Genomic DNA, 23,731 nt, shown 5'->3' with positions numbered 1-23,731 from the left:
AGTTTATACTTAATAATTCACAAAATAACTCGATTGATCTTTAATTTTTACTAAACGACTTAGTTTATACTAATAATTCATAAAATAACTCGATCGATCTTCAATTATTGTTAAACGACTTAGTTTATACTTAATAATTCACAAAATAACTCTATTGATCTTCAATATCAATGCGAAGTAATCTTAATAATTATAAAAATTGTCCCAACAACTATTAGAGTTGTTAGACAACTATGCGAAGTTGTTGGACAACTGTGAGAAGACGTTGGACAATTAAAAAGTTGTTGGAAAAACTAAAGCAGTTGTTTAATAATGTGCAGTTAATTGAAAAACATGACCCCTTCAACTGTATCCGTTGTCCAACAACTTTTGAAGTTGTTGGTATACATCTAATAAAAATCTTAACTACATAATTGTTTGAACTAATCATAGCATCTGTAAATACATGTTATGCATACGATAATAACTCATGAAACTACACCATTACTTGTTCCTGCAACTTCATTCGATCTCGTAGGACATGAAGTTTTTTTGTGGCCAAATCTTTTACATAGAGAGCATTTATTTCTTTTCTTTGAAACCACTTCTCCTATAGTAGGTACTCGCTTCAGCCGCTTCCTTCCCAGTTTAGTTTTCTTTTCAGGTGGAGGTATTACTCTCTCTAAAATTTCCAGAGGAAGATTCCAAAATTCTTCAGCTGGCACTGGATAGATGGGATCTGCATATGCAAGTATATATGACTCTACCTTATAATACGGAGAAGAGTACTCATAAATCATCTTGCCATATTCATCTCCAAATTTGTGTCTGAGCGCAGCCATAGCATGTTGACAGGGTATTTTATCCAAGTCAAACTCTTGACACGAACATATTTTACTTCGAAGATGGACCATTGCGATTCCATTGTCCGCGGTGACGCTGAAGGTGTCTTCATCAATTTGATGGACCAATAATTTATTTCCCAGATTCTTATTAGCCATTATTTTAGTTTCAGCTGAAGGAATGAAAGTGGTTTTTAACTTGGCGTATGCCATTCTTCTCTCATGAAATTTTTTCGACCATCTCTTGCTTATATCATTGAACAAGGCAATAATGGGAAATTCTCTTGCTTCATTGAACATTGCATTAACAGACTCAGCAATATTTGAGGTCAATACATCATATCTGAAATATAAAAATTTAAAAATATCAAAAATTAAAATACAAACTATTGCAGATTTTTAATACCTATTGTAGTTTTGAAAACAACTGTTTTTAATGTCCCACAACTTCTGCAGCTGTTGAAACAATTATGAAAGTTGTCCAGCAATTATAATAATTGTTCCAACGATTATAATAATTGTCCCAACAATTACAATAATTGTTCGAACAACTATACTAATTATTCCAACAACTACAACAATTGTTAGAGACCTGCAATATTTATGTTTGAACTAGTAAGAAGTTTACCTGTTTCCTGGAAAATATGCTCTACTCCATTTGTGAAACCCAACATTCTCAAGATAATCAGCGACCTCCGCATTGATAATTCGGATTTGTTCAAAATGGTCATGGTACACATCTCTCCGATATGCTTTTGTTGCATGGTAATAATGTCCAAGAAAAGCTCCACAATGAAAATTTTTACGGGCATTTTCACCAAGATGCCTCGTGCAACATCCATGGTATGCTTCAGAGTAAAATTTTGATAGTGTTTTTTCTATGCTTGGATGCCTATCAGAAATAATGCACAACTCTGAAGTATCAGGGACTATGTCCAACAATTTCTCAAAAGAGTACTCATATGCGGCATCACATTCCTTATCTACTACACAAAATGCAACAAGAAGAACATGATTTTATGTATCCTGTGCGACAGCAGACAACAAAACTCCATCGTAACGACCTCTTAAGAATGTTCCATCAACGGCTAAAACTTTTCTCATATGCACAAACCCCCTAATCCAAGGTCCATAAGATGCAAAAAAATATTTGAACCTTCCCTTGTCATCAAGCTTTAACGATGTCTTGCTTCCTTCATTTATAGTCATAAGCATATGACGATAACCATCTAGAACTGCATATCCGTGCTCCGGTGTCCCTCTTATCATAGCCTTTACTATCTCACTGCTTTTCCAACACTTCCAGTAACTAATCTTGCTGCCCAAATCTGCTTGCACTATATTTTTTTATGTCTTTTGAGGAGGGACCTTTTCCATTCAAGTAATTAGGTTGTATGTATTCTGCAATGACATCTGCTGAGGCATGTGGATGATGACTTGTAAGGTGTTGTGCCCCACATGAGTGAATGTTGCGATACTTTGTAATTTCAAATCTATTACAACTTTTAAGTTTTGTAGCTCGCAACCACTAATCACAATTCTGATCTACACATCTAGCACAATACACCTCTTTAGAACTCTTCACAGATTTGAATCTTTGATCTTTCTTCACGGAAGCAAGCTTCAACAATTTAGTTAATTCTTGCTTATCCTTGAAAATTTTACCCTTATAAAAATTTGTGCCGTCATCATCTGTGTAGCGGCTACCTTGTGTTGATATCGGATGTAGTGAAGCTTCCTCATTTATAGGAATATCCATTGTAACAGGATGCTCTTCATCATTTACAACTGAATTTGTAGTCTCTATAATCTTCTCAACCACAGATATCCTTAAAATTGGCCTACTTTGATCATCCAAAAAAAATCGCAAATCAAGATCGTTTCTTATCCTAGAAGGAGCTCCTTTTTTGATTTTCAATAAAGCCAAGCATGTAACTAATAGAGAGATCATTTTTATCACAATCTAATTCAAACCTAGAAACAATGATGTCAACCAATTCATCGTACGTAACATTCTCGCTTATCTTTATCAGTACTGTCTCTCGGCCCTTCGAACACCAAGTATAACGAGTAGGATTCTCCACCCATTCACCATGTAAATCAACTCCTATTATTATATGGTCTTCCATAGAGGGAAACAATACCTGGAGACATCACAAGTAAGACATTCATCAAAGAACTGCAAAATTGCAAAAGAACATTGATTACTTGTTTTACATCTATTTAGTTACCTCACAACTATCAACAATTGGCATAAAAGTTTAGTAGCTTTGGAGACTGCTATAATTCTTCAATTATTTATTTCAACAATTAATACTTTGCCCACAATTATATTATTTGTCCTAAAAATTAATCCGTTGACCAACAACTGAACACAACTGTCAAACAACTGCAGTAGTTGTTGGGACAACTTCTATAATCGTCCGATAACTATAGACTGTTGTTAGACAATTTCTATATCTGACAGAGATGTTTATTTATTTCTACAAACAACTTCAGCAGTTGTCCAGACAACTACGAAAGTTGTTGGCTGAAATAATCAAATTAGATTTAATAAACCTAGCTGAAGAATGGACACAAAGGAATTTTTATACTTATCAATAATGCTCTTTTGAGTTAATTTCAAGATCAAACGTAACCAATGCAATGCAAAAAGTTCAAAAATTTTTGGTATCCATTTTCACAAAATTTTCTTGATAGATCTTCTCATAAACCACATATATGCTTACAAATTAAGAATGATGAGGATGAAGAAAAAGAAGAAGAAGGGAATTGACTTATACTTCAGCCTCGTTGAAGACTTGGTAGTTGTCCTTCAGGCTCGTTGTTGAAGACGCTGCAGGTGAGAAAAAAGTACCGCCTTTTTTCTTCTCATATATTTTAGTGAAATTTTAGGTATTTTGAGGTAAAAAATATAGGGTAAAAGTGTAAAAGTTAAAAGTTTGGGACTGTTGAGGAAATATTTTTTAATTTCATTAATATTAATTATATATTTCACTTCTACCTAATATTTAAAACTTGAAGGACTCCTACCTAATTAACAAACTACTTTATCACTTTTAATACACTTCCCCAGCTAAGACTAATAGAGCGACAAAGGCGGATGTCCGGAATGGGCATGTGTCCTTTTTGTTTTGTACTTGGTGGATTTGGATAATAAACCCAAAATGAGTTTGTACTTTTTTTTTTCTACTCCTGATTTATAAAACACTCCCAAAATTTGATTAAAAAGAAATAGGTTGTGTATGGAAAACGATATATGTCGAGGGCCTCAATTTATTTTGACTACAAAAATAGGGATTGTCTTTACTTACATGACTTAGAACTAAATTAATCATTTTTGCGAAATGTATTACTGACCATTTCAATCCTTCATTAGATCATGAAACTTACATAAATATGTTTGTATTAAGAAAATATTTATCATTTATAGCAATAGCATATTTTTTACTTGAGCACTTATAATACATTTTTAATACATATTACAAAGAACAATTTATAAAAGCATATAAATTTTATTGATAGATAATACATTTATCACACATTTATAATACATTGTCAATTTCTTACCAAATAAGTATAATATATTTTGAAACACTTATAATACATTTATATTCATGCATAATTTACTTTTAATACATATTGCAGATTTATCATAGTATTGTTATGCATGGCGATTATAAATAAAAAATATCAATAATTATTTTTCCTTTATATATTAAGGAACCAAAACCCATATATTAAGTATTTATTTATTTTTATTAGAAGTATGGTAACTATGTGAAAAAAGCAAAAATTAAATGTTAGATATGTAAGTGAATATATATATATATATAGTTGTGTGACATAGTCTTGACTTAACAAAAAAAAAGGAAGAGAAACAGATTTTTAGGTAATTTGTGGAAGGAAGACCAAAGTAAGAGTAACGGTGTTGTGGATATTTGGTTGTTTTGTTTTGACCATCTCCTCCTCTATTAACGAGTGTACCAAACCTTGAGGAGGAGAAGGAGAAGGAGAAGGTAAAGGAGAAGGGGATCAGAAGAATGCATCCGTTGAATGCAGTGGCAGTGGTTCGAATGGCAACGAGGAACGGGGCTGTCCCAGCTGGTCTGGGGGCAGAAATAGCATTTGGGACGGTGTCATGGTTTGTCTACGCTGGGATCTCATGTGTCTTAGTACTCTTTGCTGGAATTATGTCCGGATTAACATTGGGTCTCATGTCTTTGGGTCTCGTTGAACTTGAGATCCTTCAACGAAGTGGCACCCGCTCTGAGAAAGACCAAGCAGGTACGTATATATAAAATGAATTCATGAGATGTACATTTTTATATAAATAAATACTACTTTTTTTTATATTTTTCAGCTACAATCCTTCCTGTTGTTCAGAAGCAACATCAGCTTCTTGTCACACTACTTCTTTGTAATGCTGCTGCAATGGAGGTGAACTCTCTCTGTCTCATTCACTTTATGCTCTCTTAATATATAGTACTAATTTCTCGAATCTTTTTTTCTTTCAGGCCCTGCCTCTATACCTGGATAAGCTTTTCAACCAATATCTGGCCATTATACTATCAGTAACTTTCGTTTTGTTTTTTGGAGAGGTAAATTGCATGGAAATCTGGATTTCTCACCATTTAAAATCTATCTATATATATATGCTATAAATGTTTGTTTTTTCTCAGGTTATTCCTCAAGCAATATGCACAAGATATGGACTTGCAGTAGGTTCTAACTTTGTTTGGCTTGTTCGTATTTTGATGTTCCTTTGCTATCCTATTGCTTACCCCATCGGAAAGGTAATGAGTGCAGTATTTTAGAATTGAGTGGCCGGGGAGTTTATTAGAGTAAAATATGGTGTCCATGTTCATTGTGTGTTTGCAGATCCTAGACTGTGTATTGGGACATAATGAAGTACTATTTAGAAGAGCTCAGTTGAAGGCCCTTGTTTCAATCCACAGTCGAGAGGTTAGTGTGTGTGCGCGCGTATGTATTTTCCTTTGGGAAGCGATTATTTGTTAATAGCAAGTCTGTTTCAGGCTGGCAAGGGAGGTGATCTCACACATGATGAGACAACAATCATTAGTGGAGCACTCGATTTGACTGAGAAGGTACTCATATCAATATTCTCATTCTCCCACCTACATCCTCTCTCTCTCTCACACACCTTCTTCCTTTCTTCTCAAAATTGCTATTCATAGACTGCTGAGGAGGCTATGACACCCATCGAGTCAACATTTTCATTGGATGTCAATTCAAAGCTCGACTGGTACCTTTTTTTACATCTCAACATATATATGTTATTATGACTCAAGTTACACAAATTCTTTTTCTCATTGAAGGGAGGCAATGGGAAAAATTCTTGCACGGGGTCATAGTCGTGTTCCTGTCTACTCTGCAAATCCAAAGAATGTTATTGGACTTCTACTGGTGACCTCTGAATTCTCACCGTCACAGCAACTTTTAAATCTTATTTCCCTAACTATTCAATTTTCAAAATGATTTTAGGTAAAAAGTCTTCTTACTGTAAGGGCCGAGACAGAGACACCAGTTAGTGCAGTTTCTATTCGCAGAATTCCACGGTATTAATGTTTTGCATCTATATATATGAACTACAGTTATATATATATATATATATATATATCCTAACAGCATTGTATCGTCAGTGTTCCTGCTGATATGCCTCTATACGACATACTTAACGAGTTTCAAAAAGGTAGCAGTCATATGGCTGCAGTGGTGAAGGCAAAAGGGAAAAGCAAAAAGCCTCCCTCACAGAAACCTGAAGCCAACAGTGAAAGTTCTCTAGAAACTGCTCCTCTTCTTATGAAAAAGGACGGGAAGTCAGATAATGTGGTCGTTGATATTGACAAGGCTATACTGCCAGCAGTATATACATCAGGTGATGCAGTGACAAATAGTGTACTTCATTCATCAGATGATATTGAGGATGCTGAAGTAATCGGTATTATCACCTTGGAAGATGTATTTGAAGAACTGTTACAGGTAATTTTTTTAAAAAAATTCTAACTCTGTCACACACTTGGCTATAACAGATGGAACTTACATTTTAGAAACTTGTCACTGGTGCAGGAGGAAATTGTGGATGAGACGGATGAATATGTTGATGTACATAAGAGGTGCTTGAGAATCGGGAACCTTAGTTTAACCTGATCAGTATTATTGATGTTGAAGAGCAAATGTTAATGTTCTTTCCATTGTTTACAGGATACGTGTGGCTGCAGCAGCTGCTGCTTCATCAGTAGCACGAGCACCTTCAATCCGGAGGTTGACAGCTCAAAAGGCAGCTGTAAGTACACATTAATAGAATAGAACTCTCCTGATAGATGATGTAAAATTCTTGAAGAGTCAATATTCCACATGTATTATAATTTCTTGAATTGCCAAAATCTGGATTCACAATTTGATATTGGTAAGACATCTCGACTGCACCTGATTCAACCACATGTTATATGTAAAGCTAGTCAAATAGTAGTTTTATCTCCTTACACGTTTTCTGGATTCGACAGGGAGGCCAAAGTAAACAAGGACAAGCACCTAAGAAGTCGAGTGAGGAAGTTTCCAGCTCAAGAAGGATACAAGGGAGCATTGACGAGCCTCTACTGGAAGACAAGAGATAAATGGATTGCTGAAATCCACCACGTCTATTTGAGAGCGCAGAGTATTATAATTGTTTTTCCAATTCAATTTATGATTTTGTGACAACATATTTCTTTTATGCAAAACTTCCCCATTGTCCATAAAATGTACTACTAGTTACTATTTTCCTCTTATTGATTATGTTCACCACTTTTCGCTTCTCATAATCATTCTTTTACTCGTCTGGTTAATTGAACAATATTTGTATCAGAGAACATATCTTTCTATACTATCTTTGACGCAATATTAGTACTATGTTTTTGCATTTGTCACAGTAAAACTAGCTAGGAACTACAATTGTGGGATGAGTTTATCAACTGTATGCGGAGCCGGGACGGGTATAAAATTCCTAACTTCAAATTAAACTACTCTATTTCTTTTGAGGGAAAAGCAAGGTTTCTCATTTCTCTGCTGTTAAATTCTTCAGGCTACCATATTCCCCTTATAAAATTCTCTTTCAATTGTTTATCTCCTTTACTCTTAAGATATTTTATTATCCAATATCTATTTTTTTTTTAATTTTAATTAATGTGATATAAAGTTAATTCAATTTTAATATGATTTTTAGGTTTTTAAGTTGTTAATTACTTTTTGTTTGCTCAAATTTAATGTGAAAGATGCCCATTAAGATGTCCATAATTTAAGTATTTTTCGTCATCGATAGTTCATTTTTCACTCAAAGTAGTTACAAGATATAAACAAATATTATCGACATTAAAAATAATAAAGTTATAACTAAAGAATCTGAATTTAAAACTAAAAGTCATAGCTAAAATGGATCCCATAATTTCGAAAATATTATACACTAATTAAATTAAGGAAGAACAAAATAAATAATTTTAGAATTTTTTTTCCCGAAACAAACTGAAGCAGGCACGTCGATGGAGACGTGTCTGCTTCAGCGTGAACTCTTCGAAAATATTATACACTAATTAAATTAAAGTAGAACAAAAAAAATAATTTTAAATTTTTTTCCCTAAAACATGCTGAAGCAGGCACGTTGACGGAGACAGGCACGTCGACGGAGACGTGCCTGCTTCAGCGTGAACTCTCTCCTATATAATAAGGGAATTCTCTTTAGATTTGAACTTTCTTGATATCCATTGAAAAAGCTATTTAGTATTCCCTCCATCCAACAATAGTTGCCCACTATACTATTTTAATTTGGGATGTCCACAATACTGGTCCACTTAATGAAATCAATGAATAATTTTACACTTAGTTCTTGATTCACCCTTATCATTAACTAGTTTCTGGATACGCACGTCGCGCGTATAGCCAAATGTACCCATTACTATGAACGTATAGTATATGACAATCGTACTCCACATAAGTCCTTAGACATCTTATTATAATGTTTGACTTGTAAATGTTAAGTATTTATAGGATTTATGTTGCACAAAAAAGTATAAATGATGGTGGATATAAGAAGAATTTTTACCAATTAGTGTTACACGGATAATTGTTAGAGTAAAGTGTTTGAAAATTAAAATAGTTATCTAATTTTATATGGGTCATTGATAATGACTTATACTTTTAGATCTCTTTATTATTAATTAAAGAGACAATATACGAATTCATGAGATAATGAACTAATTATAAATGCATGTATAGTTATTCAACATATCTGCCAAAAATTTCATATTATCCATGTAAAACACAAATGATCTGGCATATAGTAAAATATCTAATCTTTCATTGAGATAATTTTTAATTTAATTTGAAAATAAGAAATATAATATTGTACATGTTCCATGCCAATAATTATATAAAGTCTAAATAAGTAATATCTATTTAATTTTAATCTAGACACAAATTTCTTTATATAAGTAGAGAACATATTTAACTAAAAGGAATAAGCAAATAATACATTATAAAAGAACATTTAAAACTAATACAAAAATCACTTACAAATGGTCATCACTATAATCACTTTACATAAAATAGTACAAATAATTCATTATTTTGTTGTAATTCATACAACATGATTAAAAAGTATTATTTCCTTCCAAACATTCTTTACAATCAATCCATCATAACGTCTTCGATCCAAATACAACAATAATGTTATTGCCTTAACAGTCTACAAAGATTGATGACAACTTTTCTTCTGCGGTCTATGACTATGACCAGAAAGGAAATAAAAAAAGAAGAAATAAATGATATACCAAAGATGAGAAAATTGATCTTAATTTATAACAGAGAATTGACATTAACAAACTTTAGTATGAAGATCATATATGAGATTTGTAAATTAATTTCCCTTTCTAGGTGACTTTAAATAGGAAAACCTTAGGTGAAGGGAGATGGGAGGAAAAAAATAAAAGAGACTCATCAGTTTCCTACTTAATTATGTAACCTTTGATCTTCACCTATAATTCATTGAACAACATAATTAGGAGTCTTTTTGTCTTCTTGATAATAATTACTTATAACAATTTAATATTAATTCACCATACAACATGAATAAATTGTAACCGAAAGAATTTGATAAATTTGATAATGGCTTAATGTGTAACTCTCCGTTGTAGTAATTAAAATTTACTATTTAATATTTAATTAACAATTTATTAGATGATTAATAGTATTTGTATTTGATATAGGAACAAAATGGTAATCTAACTTTTGCCTAACATTCTTCCTACTTTTAGTATAAAATATGAATGAATATGAATATGATGATAAGTAATATATATATATATATAAATTTAATATACATATAGATTATAGGTGATAAATATTATTAAATTATATATTTTAATTAGAAATTAATCTAAGGAAGTGCAAAAGTCATTAACATTTTTATTAAAATGATACAATTTAATAGTTAAATTAAATATTTAAATACTTTTATAACATTTTAATTTATAGTAGGGGTAAAATCGTAATTCAACTTTTAACTTTTTTTGTTCCAACTTATAGTAATATATATGATATATGATATATGATGATGATATGATTTATGATATGATTAATTATAGTTATTTCTCTATTACATTTCTCAAGGTAGTGTATTTATTATATTTAAAATTGATATAATAAATTTACCCTTTTATTTTTAGTTTCTTAAAAAGTATACAAAATTAATAGTGGACAAATATTGTTGGACAGAGAGCACCTTTTAAAACATCAGGATTTATAGTCTAGACTTCATACAAACTTTTTTCCACAAAACAAATGTCACTTTCTCTCGTTTAATTAACAAAAGAGAAAGGAATCACTTGTTCTCTCATTTATAAATTAGATATTTTCAATAGTTCAACACTAGCTAAGGAAATATAAATACGAGTTGTGATATTTTCATTCTGTGAAAAAACTTTAAATAAATGACTTATGTTCTATATATATATATATGAATAGAAAATATAACTTTCTTAAAAGAAAATAATTTTATTGGGTTTAAATTTAAGAAAATAATTCAAATAATGTGGTTAATAAAATTGAATTAGTCATCTAAGCTGAAATGCATATTGGGCAAAGGCATAAAAACTCCACACAACTACTGAAGTACATGGTCGTTTGGTGTGAGGGATAAGAATTAATAGACTTGGGATGCAAAATTAGTTATGAGATAAAATTTTATTGTCTTGTTTGGTTGCCATGTTTGGGATAACATAGCCCACCATTTATACCATAGTGATGTGATAAGTTATCCCATACACATGGTGGGATAAGTTATCCCAAGATAACTAATCCCTGGATAATTAATCATGAGATGACTTGTTACCTATGAGGGGAAACCATTGATGAGCTTGATTTCGAATCTTCAAGAATTTCCTGTTACATTCCTATTTGTGTTTGGTATTCCCTCTGTCCCAATTTATATGAGTTAGTTTGACTTGACATGTAGCTTAATAAATAAAGAAAGATATTTGAAATTTGTGGTCTAAAATGAGTGATAAATATTTGTGTGACTAGAAATCATTTCATTAAGGATAAAATGAACATTTTAAAGTTAAATCGTTACTAACTATAGAAATGTGTTTTTTTTTTGGTACTTACTAAAAAAGAAAGCAAGTCATATAAAAATTGTTATAGAGGGAGAATGTTTTTTCAGTTTTTTACTTCTCTTGGGTTGGGTTTTTGCCCTTTTTCTTTTTTTTTTTCATTTTTCTTGTATTTTTTGGACGATTTTATTTACAAAATTGGGCTTGGCCCAATGTTTAATTTAAACGACAAAATTTCGTGGATTATTATTGGTGTATTATTTAATACAACTATAGTTTCACATAATTATGAATCACGATTACATTTTAATGAAATTTGCTATTAAATTTGGGACCCACTAAATTAATTAGTATCGGGAATATAAAGACATTCTCTCTGTATTTGTATTTCTTTTATACAAATCACAATTTATCTCTCGTCTCTCCACTCACTAGTTTTTCTCCTAAAATCTCTCAACTAAATCAAATTTGAATTTTTAATGCTCTTTTTCTCCCTCCTAATCGTGGCATCTCAATTCCAGGTAATCGCCTAAACGTGTTTCAATCAACATTTTTTAATTTTTTGTTTGTATATGAAGAGTCTCATATATTTGTATAAACCCTCGTTGTATATATTTATGTATTTTTACACGTATTAATATTTTGTTATTATATTGTACATATCTATATGAATCTGTGTATGTACAAATTTCCATTTCTGGTGTTTGGTTCTATATGTTTTTATTTTATTTTTGGTTGTATATTTTTTCTAGTATTTTATCACCACAATACTTTATACGAATCAATTGTATAATTTCAACACTTATATACAATTACTTATTTATCTATATTAACTATTTGTATATAATACAAATAATGGTATATAATATGTTATTTATATAAACCCAATTTTATATAATTTATAAAAAAAACAACGAAATATAAAAGCGGAAATTAGCATAGCAAATAAAACTATAACTATGAGACATAATTTGAAAAACTGTAGCTAAGGATATTTATTAAGTTTCATCTCTTTACTATTTATGAAATTTTCTCAATTTAAAAAAGTTCGTTTAATTAGACCCGAAAAGATGAGCATACTTTATTAGCTCAAAATTCAAATAACTGTTAGTCTGTCTTAAAACTCAGGCTCATGCCACGTGTCCAACGACGTGATGATTCAAGTTAAATAAATGAGTCACTAAAATTATGACATGTGACAAATAAGGTGGCAATACCAATAAAGTTCATAAGCCATTGAAATTAGGGGTGTTGTTTTGACCATAAGATCACTAAAGCAATCGTTTTTTGGGGTTTTTTTTTCTCCCAAAAAAAAATATATTATATAGTTAAAAAATGTCATGTATTGATAAATTTGAAAATAATTTTTGGATTAAAATATAATATTTTTTGTACCTTATTTAATATAAAGATCATTGTAATAATTGAGAAATAGAGTAATGCTTAGTTAATTGTAGTATTCTTTCTAGTTTCTTGTGTGACTATCTATTTTGTTGCCTCATTTATGTTTTGACGATTATCATGAACCAATATTATTATTCTTATATTTGCTTTATGTTGTTGCATTTTAATATTATTAAATGCTAAAGTGTCATTTCCAATTCGTTTGTTTCATTTCGGCCTAAATACACATTATGATGCATTATTTCTTTTTTGTCAGTTGATGACTATTGATGCCATATTTATTCTCATTTGACTTAATTGCCATTCTTCATTGTAATGAACGTTGCTGAGAACGTTGAGTGCAAGTGGCTGTCCGTTTTGTGTTTTCTGGCAGAACATGTAATGGTCAACTATGAACATTACTTCTCCATATTGAAATTGTTGTAAAACTAAAGCAAAATAAGATAAGAAATATAGAAGACGAAAGTAATAGAAATAGGGAGACAAGAGATGAGAGCTTTTCTTATTATTCCAAGTCTTCAAGTATATACAATATGAACCCTTATGCCTCTATTTATAGTGTAACATAGAGGTATACAAGAAGTTAGTCATAAACATGACATTAACATGAATATAATGGAGGAGGTTAAGTGAAAGGTTACAAGAATAATGGTTATAAAGTTAGAGGTTGTGGTTATCTTCACAATGGAGGAAAGTAATGGAGATAATGGGTGAGAGTAACTCCTTAGTGTAATGGACATCCACAACATAATATTTTATAACACTCCCCCTTGGATGCTCATAGATAATATGCCTCGTTAAAACTTTACTAGAAAAAAACCCTGTGGGAAAAAATCCTAGTGAAGGAAAAAGAGTACACATATCTATTAATACGCTTTGAATGTTGCCTTGTTAAAAACCTTACTAGGAAAACCCAATTGGGATGAAACCATGGTTAAGGAAAAGAGTACAACGCATATTTTTCTCCCCTTGATAAAAATTTTACTTGATATCTCGGAGACGATGCATTCCAATCTTATATCACAACTTCTCAACTACTGATGTTGGCAAACCTTAGTGAATAAATGTACACGACTATCACTTGAATGGATCTTTGAACGTCTATCTCACCATTTTGTTGAAGATCTTGTGTGAATTTTTTTTTGGTGAAATATTCTTTGTCCGATCTCCTTTGATTGTATCCTCCCGTCAATTGTCCTATATATCATTTTCGTATATGTTGACTGGAATATCCTTTTCAAAAGAAAATCACATATTTTGTGAATATGATAGATCATGATTCCAACTGAACACACTCCCGACTTACTTTATAGATCAATATTATTTCTGCATGATTTGAAGAAGTGGTTACTAATGTGATTCTTTGAATGCCAAGATATTGTTGTGTCTCCATATATAAATAAATAGTCCATTTGCGATCGAGCTTTATGCAGATCAAATAAATATTCTACATCTACATAATCAAATCATTTCTGACTCGGGGATTGATCATTTCAAGCTCGTTTTTTCTTCTGAAAGAAAATCACACATTTCTATGTATTGAGTCACTTATTTTGTTAGTTTCTTGTCATAACTTGAATGATAATATGACAATTCTTTCACATAACTTTCGTTAAGTATATCAAATAATCTTCTAGCATTTGCATAACCATCAATCTATAAGTGCACCAATTGCACTAATACATGACATTTAAAATCATTTTCATGAGATCAAATAGATTCTTTCTCTGTGTTAATCAGTCTCAAAATCATTGGGTACTCAATGAAATTGCTTTAAGACCTTTTAAATCCTTCAAGGATTTTCATATAACATTCATTGTCTAGTTAAACATAATAATCATTCATTATGCATATTCAAGTATTTCATCTATTTCCAGACTGAAACAAGTCTCATTGCATCCACCACTGAGGAACATACCACCATTTAATAATGTCAGGACTTTGCGAAACCCTTTATGCCCCGAGGCACAAACCGTACTTTATAACTTACGGTTATTCTTTCGCACAATGATTCATTTGTACCCCACTGACATATATTTTGATCTATGAACCATAAGTTCAAAAACATCACTTTTCTAAGTGAAACAAAATATACTTGAATAGTGCATTTTATTTGGTCAATCATTTATTTGTCCACATTATATGACATATTCGAATTTAAGATCCTCATAACCACTTATAGCATTGAGTGCTACTTCATATCAAAGATACCGTCGAAGGTCATTTGACTCGATTCCAACACGACATAACTTATCGAGATCTCTTCATTTTTCATCATTTTCAGGTACCTAAACATTTGCCAAGGTTTTTATGAAGTGTTATGTCATAGTGCTCTTTCAAATCACTTACCTCATTATCATGACCATTTTGATAATTTGCTCCTCTCCTTCCTCAAGGAGTTTTACGTTTGGAATCGATTGGTCTATCACGATTCTGGCGTACCATAGACTCTGTCATGCAAAGACTATTTATCGGAGCATTTGCAGCTTAATTAAAATATTGGGTCAGCAAATACATCTGGCAAATTATTTGCAACATTTTGCAAATGAATTATCTCTGAACTTCAAGTTCACTTTTTTTTTAACGAGGATCTAGATAATTCACCTCACACATAATTTTCAGCTGCTTAACACATCTCCCCCTAATGTTAGGAAATCTAACATTTACCCCAATTTCATTTGGGGGATCCTTCTTTGTGCGTGGTGGAGCAATAAAATCATATGTGCACACATCAAATTTTTAGATGAAAATTATTTGGTTCCTGACCCTGAACCAATTGTAATGGGAGAACATTGTTGGCTTGATGCATACATGTTAAATAAACTCATCTCATACCAAATTTTATTTGATAGATTTGTTCTCATAATCAATGGTCTAGCTATAATTGGAGGCAAACAATTTCTGCTAAACCAACCAGTATTATCAACATAATTTTATAGTTTGAAACTATGCTCGTAATTTAACAATTCGAGTAAACAACCTTACAAAAATCAATTTGTAAGTTGATACCAATGCACCTGCGACCATACTATAGATGCATCTATTAAATCCTAATAGTAAGCGGTCCACATGACAGGTGAACGGGCCCATATTCACCTTTCTATATGTTCCAAATAATTTCAGGGGATACAATCCCAACCTTAGCTGGTACATTGATCATTTTATCATGAGAACAAGCAACACAAGACAATTCTTGAAGAATCTTTTTTTTCTTCAAACATATAACCACGTGAATTCTCAATTTCTTTTGCATCATGTTTGAACCGGAATGGCCAACCGGTTATGCCAACTGATATTTATTCTAGTAAACTTCTAGTTTACTTTTGCATGTGATTCCTTCATCATGCTCATATCTTTATATAACAAATAAGAGAAAGATGAGTAACTTTTTATGTAAATATCCATAACCCGCTTTGATTGTAGTAATCTAAAGATATTTAATCTTTTCATAATTTAAAGTCTCAATATAATAATTTTTCTTTTCAATTCCTCCGAAACTTAAAAAGTTTCTTTTGAGACTTATTACAACCTCAATATTATGAACTATTGCATTTTCTGGATAGTAACAAATTAGTCCTTCCGAAACTTTCAATTAATTTTGTGTACTGCCACACATTTCACAACACCATTCTTATGGTGACCATCTCCTTCAAGGAGAAAATTATTATTATTGTCATGGTTAAAATTATTATTGCAAGACTTATTTCTTGACAACCAATGACAAATTTGTGTTGCCACACAATAATATTTATTTTGGTCATGATCACAACCTTTATAGGAAATAATTATTTCTTTCTTTTGTCCTGCAATAGTTCATGATAGAACATACCACAATATTTGTGATGTACTCAAAGTATATGACCAAATAATCATTTATGTCAAAATATTTCTTTTCAATCTCTCAAACCTCCCATAGAGGTGATATGTGACATTTATCCAACAATACATGAACATGTTCTTATCCATAAGAACACAAGTCACATTTTCTTTAAGAAATGGACCATAACCATTTGAACATGCTCCATAAGTTTTTATTAGAAACTCATTATCATGCTTTCGCTTTTATCAAATTTATGTGACTCACCTCAACATCACTTTAAGAGGTCAAATGTACTAAATGTACTACCACTTTGTATTCCTTTATTTAGATGGAGGATTTACAAAACTTTTCAAATTTGGGTTGCACCAATAACAATGTGCCCAATAACTTTTCATACCACTTTATTACCTTAAAAAATTACCTTCACATTTGAAAGAGCATCTTAAGAAACAATGTGTCCAATAACCTTACATACCACTTTAATGGAAAGAATTACCTTCACATTTGAAGGACCATCTTAAGAACTCATAATGTTCTTCCTTTTAATTACCACAATGATGACCATTAACATTTTACCACACCCATATTCATACATTCAGCCACTTGTCATTTTTCAGACATATTATGCACTGCTACCACATTCACATAAGAGAATGGAGCAAATTAATTGGGTAAATTTCATGACTTCTAGTCAAAAGTATAAAATTTTATGTTAGTCATCATCATATCATCACTATAGTGCATTAGGACTTAAACCCAATGACCTACCATATAAAGATGTCTTTGGTCATAAATCAATGGGACCTGAACCCAACTTCTTATTATCATGGGGCACCGAGACTTTAACTCGATGTCTTGCCCACTTGGTGCGGTGAAACCTCAATTCACCGTCTTACCCTCAACCAATGTCTTAATAAACCAAATGAATTACCAAAAAATAAATATTGAATACCATAAATTAATCTGAATTTGACTTAAAATTGAATAAAAATAAACAAAACTAATTGATTAGACCAACATGTTCGAACCATATAAAAGTCCCAAGTTAAAATAAATCAAAATATTTTAATAGTCCTTCTCAATATTGTTATGATGATTATCATTATTTACTAACCATTTTAAAATAACCACAAAACAAGTTTGGTTAGTACAAATAATATATAGGATATGAAGTATACCTTGCAATCGAAGAATTACTAGGATAATTCATAAAACTCAAGAAATACCTACCATTGTTTCTTGATGGAGAATGAACAACTTGTGCTGATAACGTATTGTAAAACTAAAGCAAAATAAGATAAGAAATATAGAAGACAAAAGTAATAGAAATAGGGAGACAAGAGATGAGAGCTTTTCTTATTATTCTAAGTCTTCAAGTATATACAATATGAACCCTTATGCCTCTATTTATAGTGTAACATAGAGGCATACAAGAGGTTAGTCATAAACATGACATTAACATGAATATAATGGAGGAGGCTATGAAAGTGAAAGGTTACAAGAATAATGGTTATAAAGTTAGAGGTTTTGGAGGTTATGGTTATCTTCACAATGGAGGAAAGTAATGGAGATAATGGGTGAGAGTAACTCCTTGGTGTAATGGACATCCACACCATAATATTTTATAACAGAAATATATTTATTCCTCCATTATACCTATTAACATATGTAACATCTAGGTCATTTATCCTCACTATTTACTACCCCATTATCTTTCTATTCATTGCTAGAAAGACTTCCTCAACTATAAATAGTAGTGGTGTTCATTTGTTTTGGGTACACAAGAAAATATAGAGTACATATAAAAGTTAGTCAAAAAGAGAGTTCTTATTAGTTGAAGGGAGGTGTTCTTTTGTGGAGATTTAGACTCAACTCTTGTCCAAAGTTTGTTATGTTATACTGTGTGATTAATCTGTTGTATCTTGGAGGGGACAAGTCAAGAAGGACTATTGTTGGACCAGTGAAAAACATTTCATGCAGTGGACTTGAATATCCTTAAAGAGAGCGAAATATCCGTGCCTCAGCCAGAAGAGATTTTTATTTCTTCATTTTACTTTTCAATTGTAATTCGTAATTTTGTAATTTTCACTAACAATTTTAAGGAGATCCATGTGGCTACAATTAAAAAATTCGCGAATGTCAAGATGGGAGACCTTAACAAGCCATTTCGGTTCAATGGCAATCATTTCAAGAGATGGAAGGGTAAAATACTTTTGTACTTAAGTCTTCTCAATGTTTCTTATGTGTTAACGGAGAAGAATCCTAATAAAATTGACATCACTTCTATGAATGATGATGAAACTATTTCTCATCTAGAGATAGTGGAAAAGTATGATGGTGATTCCTATAAATATCAATATTATATCCGTAATTGTTTGTCTGATAATTTTTATGATTATTATGATAGAACTTACTCTAGTGCAAAGAAAATTAGGAAAGTATTGTAGAGTAAGTATGATACTGAAGAGGCTGAAGGGAAAACATATGCGGCTAGTAGATTTTTTTGTTTCCAAATGGTGGACAAACAATCAGTGGTAGACCAAGCTCAAGACTTTATAATGATTGTTGGAGAACTCAGGTCCGAGGAGGTCAACATTGGAGATAACCTTATTGTTTGTGGCATAGTAGATAAACTTCCACCTTCTTGGAAGGAATTTTAAAAAACTATGCACCACAAACAAAAGGAAACCTCTCTTGAAATGTTGATGATAAAAATCTGGATGGAAGAAGAGACAAGGGGCCAAGATGTACTTTTACAATCGGAACAGAGCAACATAACAACATAACAACATAGATAAATTTAATTGCTTCAAATAATGCTACTCCTGAATCTCACAAAATTACTTCTATGAAGCCTAAGAAGAAAAAATTCAAGAAAACTAATGGTAGACTTGCCAAGAAAAATAATGATGAAAATAATCAAGAACAAAATCAACAAGTCAAGATAAGGGACCGTGTTTTGTTTATGGCAAGAGTGGAATTATTGCTAGATTTTATAGATTTCAAAAACGTGATCCTACACCTCAGGCAAACATTATCGAAGAACCTTTTGTGATGGTTAATACAGACATAAACATGGTTAAGAGTGTTGATGGATGATGGGCTGATTCTGGTGCAAATTGTCATGTTTGTTATGACAAAGATTGGTTTAAAAAACATACTCATTTTGAGGAGCCCAAAATCATCATGCTTTGTGATTCTCACACTATTCAAGTGCTTAGAACGGGGAAAGTCAAATTATGTTTTATCTCTGAAAGGGTGTTAACTTTGAAAGATGTAATTTATACTCCTTCCATGAGAAAAAATTATTGTCAAGTTTTCTTCTTAATAAAGTAGGCTTTAAGCGGATTATTGAATCTGATCAATATGTAATTTTGAAAAAAAAAATACTTTTGTGGAAAATGGGTATGCTTGTGATGAGATGTTTAAACTGAATGTTGAAGTGAATAAAGTTTCTACTTCTATTTATATGCTTTCTTCTATTAATTTTTGGCATGCTCATTTGTGTCATATTTATCATCGTTATGTTGGATTCATGAGTAGTTTAGGATCAATACCAATGGTTATTTTTTTTTGAAACGTGTGAGGCTTGTAGTAAAGTAAAAATCACTAAAAGACCTTATTTTTAAGTTGAAATTGAAAATTTTAATTTGTTAGAATTAGTTCATACTGATATTTGTGACCTTGGAGGAATTTTAACTCGTTGGGGTAATAGATATTTTATCACATTCATTGATGATTTTTCTAAATTTACATATGTTTAATTGATGAAAAATAAAAATGATACTTTTAAAATTTTTTAAACTTATCTCCATGAAGTAGAAAATCAGTTTGATAAAAAAAATAAAAAGAGTTAGAAATGATAGAGGTTGTGAATATGAATCAAATGAGTTATTCTTTTGTTAGATCATTGAGAATAATTCATGAAACTATTCCTCCTTATTCTCCTTCATCTAATGGTGTAGCGGAAAGAAAAAATATAACTTTGATTGAATTGACTACTGTCATGCTTATTGAGTCACATGCATCTTTAAATTTATGGGGTGAAGTTATTTTGATTGCTTGTTATGTGTTGAAATGTGTGCCTCATAAAAAGTCTAAATTGACAACTTTTGAATTGTGGAAAGGTCACAAGCCAAGTTTGAGATATCTAAAGAGTTTGAGGTTGTCTAACCTTGTTGAGGCTAATGGATCCCAAGATTACCAAGTTGAGTAACAGTTACTACTTGTGTTTTTCTTGGTTATGCTTCAAATATTACAACCTATATATTTTTTAATTTTGAAGATAATATTATAATAAAATTAGGTGATGCTATTTTTCATGAATATAAATTTTCTTTTGATTCTAAAAATAGTGGGGGTCAAATGATTGAACAAAATATTTTGTCACTACCTAGTTCTTCTACTTCTACTTTGAAAAATAAATAAATTGATGATTTTGAGTTAAGAAGAAGTAAAAGAGCTAAAGTAGAAAAATATTTTGGTCCTGATTTTTATATGTTTAATGTTGGAGATGACCCTCTCATTTTGGAAGAAGCTTTATCTACCTAATTCTATTTTTTTGAAAAGAGGATGTAAATGATGAAATGGAATCATTGATTTCTAATAAAACTTGTAAGTTAGTTGATTTACTATCGGATTGTAAAACAATTGATTGCAAATGGTTTGTACGGATCTATTGATAAACATAAGGTTAGACTAGTTGCAAAAGGTTTATAGCTACTAGAAGGCCTAGAAATTTTTGATATTTATTCTCCGATAACAAGAATTACATCCATAAATAAGACTTTTAATTGCTATGACTGCAATTTTTAATTTGTAAATTCATCAAATGGATGTAAAAAATGTTTTTTTAAATGGAGATCTAAATAAGGAAATTTAAATGGATCAACCCGAGTATTTTGTTGAAGCAGGACAAAAATGCAAAGTGTGTAAACTTACTAAATCCCTAAATGACTTGAAACAGACACCAAAGCAATGACATGAAAAATTTGTTTCCGACATCATTGAAAATGATTTTAAAACAAATGAGTGTGATAAGTGCTTTTATCATAAGTCTTGGAATAATTCACATGTTATTATTTGCCTATATGTTGATGATTTAATGATCTTTGGCTCTAACATGAATGTGCTTGATAAAGCTAAAAATATTCTTAAAAGTCATTTTGATATGAAAGATCTTGATGAAGCAAACTTTATTCTTGAAATAAATATTATAAGAACATGTGATGAAATTTTTCTTGACCAGGCACATTATGTTGAGAAAATTTTAGAAAAATATAACTTTCTTGATTATAAGCATGTTGTAACTCTTTTTGATTTAAGTGTTCACTTATTTCCTGTAGAAAGTGAAAATGATGTAATAAATCAAAAGGAATATGCTTGCTTAATTGGAAGTTTGAGATATGTGATTTATTGCACTAATCCTGATATTGCATATGCAGTAGGAGTACTTAGCAGGTTTACATGTAAGCCATGTAATGAACATTGGCATGCTATAACAAGAGTTATGAATTATTTAATTGGAACAAAAAAATATGGTTTGTTCTATAAAAAATATCCTGCTGTACTTGAAGGCTTCTGTTGAAACACTTTATCAGGTGATTTGTGTTCTACCACTGGTTACATTTTTACTTTGGGTGGTGGGGCTATTTGTTGGAAATAAAAAAAAACAAGTAATAATTGCTAACTCTACCATGGAGGCTGAACTAATTGTTTTAGCTTCAACAGTGAGGAAGCGAATTGGTTGAGAAATTTATTATTTCAAATACCTTATTTTGAAAAATCAGTTCCTCCTATTTTAATTCATTGTGATAGCACTTCTACAATTGTTAGAGTTTAAAATCGTTATTATAATGGTAAATCCAGACCTATAAGGAGAAAACACAGTAATATAAGATTGTATTTGACAAGTGGTACCATTAATGTTGATTATGTCAAATCATGTGATAATCTTGCAGATCCTCTTACTAAGACCTTAACAAAAAAAGAAAGGTTTGGAGCACATCGAGGGGGATGGGATTGAAGCCTATAAATTATTGAGTCATATATGAGGAAATCCAACATGGAGACTATAGATCCTATAACTAGGTTCAATGGGAAAAACGAATCCTATACTGACTTATTGTGAAAAACGCACTATTTTTTATTCCCTCCCTATGATGTGAGTGCATTGTTTCATGTAGTGATTTGTGAAGGTTGAGTTTATATAACTCTTAATGAAAATCTGTAGCCCGTATGAGTGGAGTGTTATACTTACATGTCCACTCTTGAAAGATTTCACCTATGTGGGTGTGGAAGTATGTCACTTCCTATGAGAATTGAGCTTATTCTCAAAAGCATTCATGAAATCGGGATAGCACAAGACCGTAACGTGCTGGCTTTTAAAGTTCATGCCAACATGTTGATTTTTATGTGGATGCAGTGATATTTTATTCACCTTAAGTAATCATAGTTCAAGTCTAAGATCACTACGACCCTGGAGTAAAAGTTACTGTTTCACTAAGTGGAGGTTCAATGCTAAACACGCTTTCATTGTCTAATATTAAAATGAGTGGGGGACTTTTCTAGCATTTTAATATTATTATATGTTAGAGTGTCGTTTCCAATTCATTTGTTTCATTTCTGCCTAAATACAGATTATGGTGCATTATTTCCTTTTTGTCAGTAGATGACTATTGATGACATATTTATTCTCATTTGTCTTAATTGCCATTCTTCATTGTAATGAACGTTGCCGAGAACGTTGAGTGCATTTGGCAGTCCATTTTGTGTTTTCCGGCAGAACATGTAACAGTCAACTATGACCATTGCTTCTCTATATTGAAATCTTTGTATTCCTCCGTTATGCCTAGTAACATATGCAATCTCTAGGCCATTTATCCTCACTATTTACTATTTCATTATCTTCCTATTCATTTCTAAGAAGACTTTCTCAACTATAAATAGTGGTAGTCTTTATTTTTTATTTGGGTACACAAAAAAATAGAGTGCATAAAAGTTAGTCAAAAAGAGAGTTCTTATTAGTTGAAGGGAAGTGTTCTTTTGTGGATCTTTGGACTCAACTCTTGTCCAGAGCTTGT

At 31.3% G+C, this 23,731-nt stretch overlaps 2 protein-coding genes across 3 annotated transcripts; one reads left to right on the top strand and one right to left on the bottom strand.

Moving 5' to 3' along the window:
- Window positions 1-467: 467 nt before the first annotated feature.
- Window positions 468-2,090, bottom strand: LOC125823176 (uncharacterized). Its single transcript, XM_049502598.1, has 3 exons — window positions 1,886-2,090; window positions 1,450-1,804; window positions 468-1,164 (listed from the first exon to the last, which is right to left on the bottom strand). Exons 1-3 carry the CDS (start codon window positions 2,088-2,090, stop codon window positions 468-470), a joined length of 1,257 nt encoding a protein of 418 aa, XP_049358555.1.
- Window positions 2,091-4,685: 2,595 nt separating this feature from the next.
- Window positions 4,686-7,642, top strand: LOC125823123 (DUF21 domain-containing protein At4g14240-like). Of its 2 annotated transcripts, XM_049502548.1 has the most exons (13): window positions 4,686-5,108; window positions 5,185-5,261; window positions 5,339-5,422; window positions 5,504-5,617; window positions 5,703-5,786; window positions 5,858-5,929; window positions 6,020-6,087; window positions 6,161-6,248; window positions 6,327-6,400; window positions 6,485-6,824; window positions 6,912-6,958; window positions 7,047-7,128; window positions 7,349-7,642. In XM_049502548.1, the coding sequence occupies exons 1-13, from the start codon at window positions 4,865-4,867 to the stop codon at window positions 7,457-7,459; spliced, it is 1,485 nt and encodes a 494-aa protein (XP_049358505.1). In that variant the 5' UTR covers window positions 4,686-4,864; the 3' UTR covers window positions 7,460-7,642. The 2 variants fall into 2 exon arrangements, with proteins under 2 accessions (XP_049358505.1, XP_049358507.1); XM_049502550.1 differs by lacking the exon at window positions 5,339-5,422 and having other exon boundaries at window positions 4,850-5,108; window positions 7,349-7,465.
- Window positions 7,643-23,731: the final 16,089 nt, after the last annotated feature.

This window comes from Solanum verrucosum, unplaced genomic scaffold (genome assembly GCF_900185275.1).
Source record: "Solanum verrucosum unplaced genomic scaffold, falcon-dt-bn FXZP01000301.1, whole genome shotgun sequence".
NCBI classification, from domain to species: Eukaryota; Viridiplantae; Streptophyta; class Magnoliopsida; order Solanales; family Solanaceae; genus Solanum; species Solanum verrucosum.
This window is presented reverse-complemented; position numbering and strand designations above follow the sequence as displayed.

Excerpts from the sequence above, each read along its gene's own strand:
- LOC125823176 (XM_049502598.1), bottom strand. The coding sequence starts at position 2,090 with ATGATAAGAGGGACACCGGAGCACGGATATGCAGTTCTAGATGGTTAT. Across the intron at positions 1,805-1,885 it reads TGATGGAACATTCTTAAGAG|ATAAGGAATGTGATGCCGCA; the intron begins GTCGTTACGATG and ends TTTGTGTAGTAG. Across the intron at positions 1,165-1,449 it reads GCATATTTTCCAGGAAACAG|ATATGATGTATTGACCTCAA; the intron begins GTAAACTTCTTA and ends TTTATATTTCAG.
- LOC125823123 (XM_049502548.1), top strand. The coding sequence starts at position 4,865 with ATGCATCCGTTGAATGCAGTGGCAGTGGTTCGAATGGCAACGAGGAAC. Across the intron at positions 5,787-5,857 it reads TTTCAATCCACAGTCGAGAG|GCTGGCAAGGGAGGTGATCT; the intron begins GTTAGTGTGTGT and ends AGTCTGTTTCAG. Across the intron at positions 5,930-6,019 it reads CACTCGATTTGACTGAGAAG|ACTGCTGAGGAGGCTATGAC; the intron begins GTACTCATATCA and ends TGCTATTCATAG.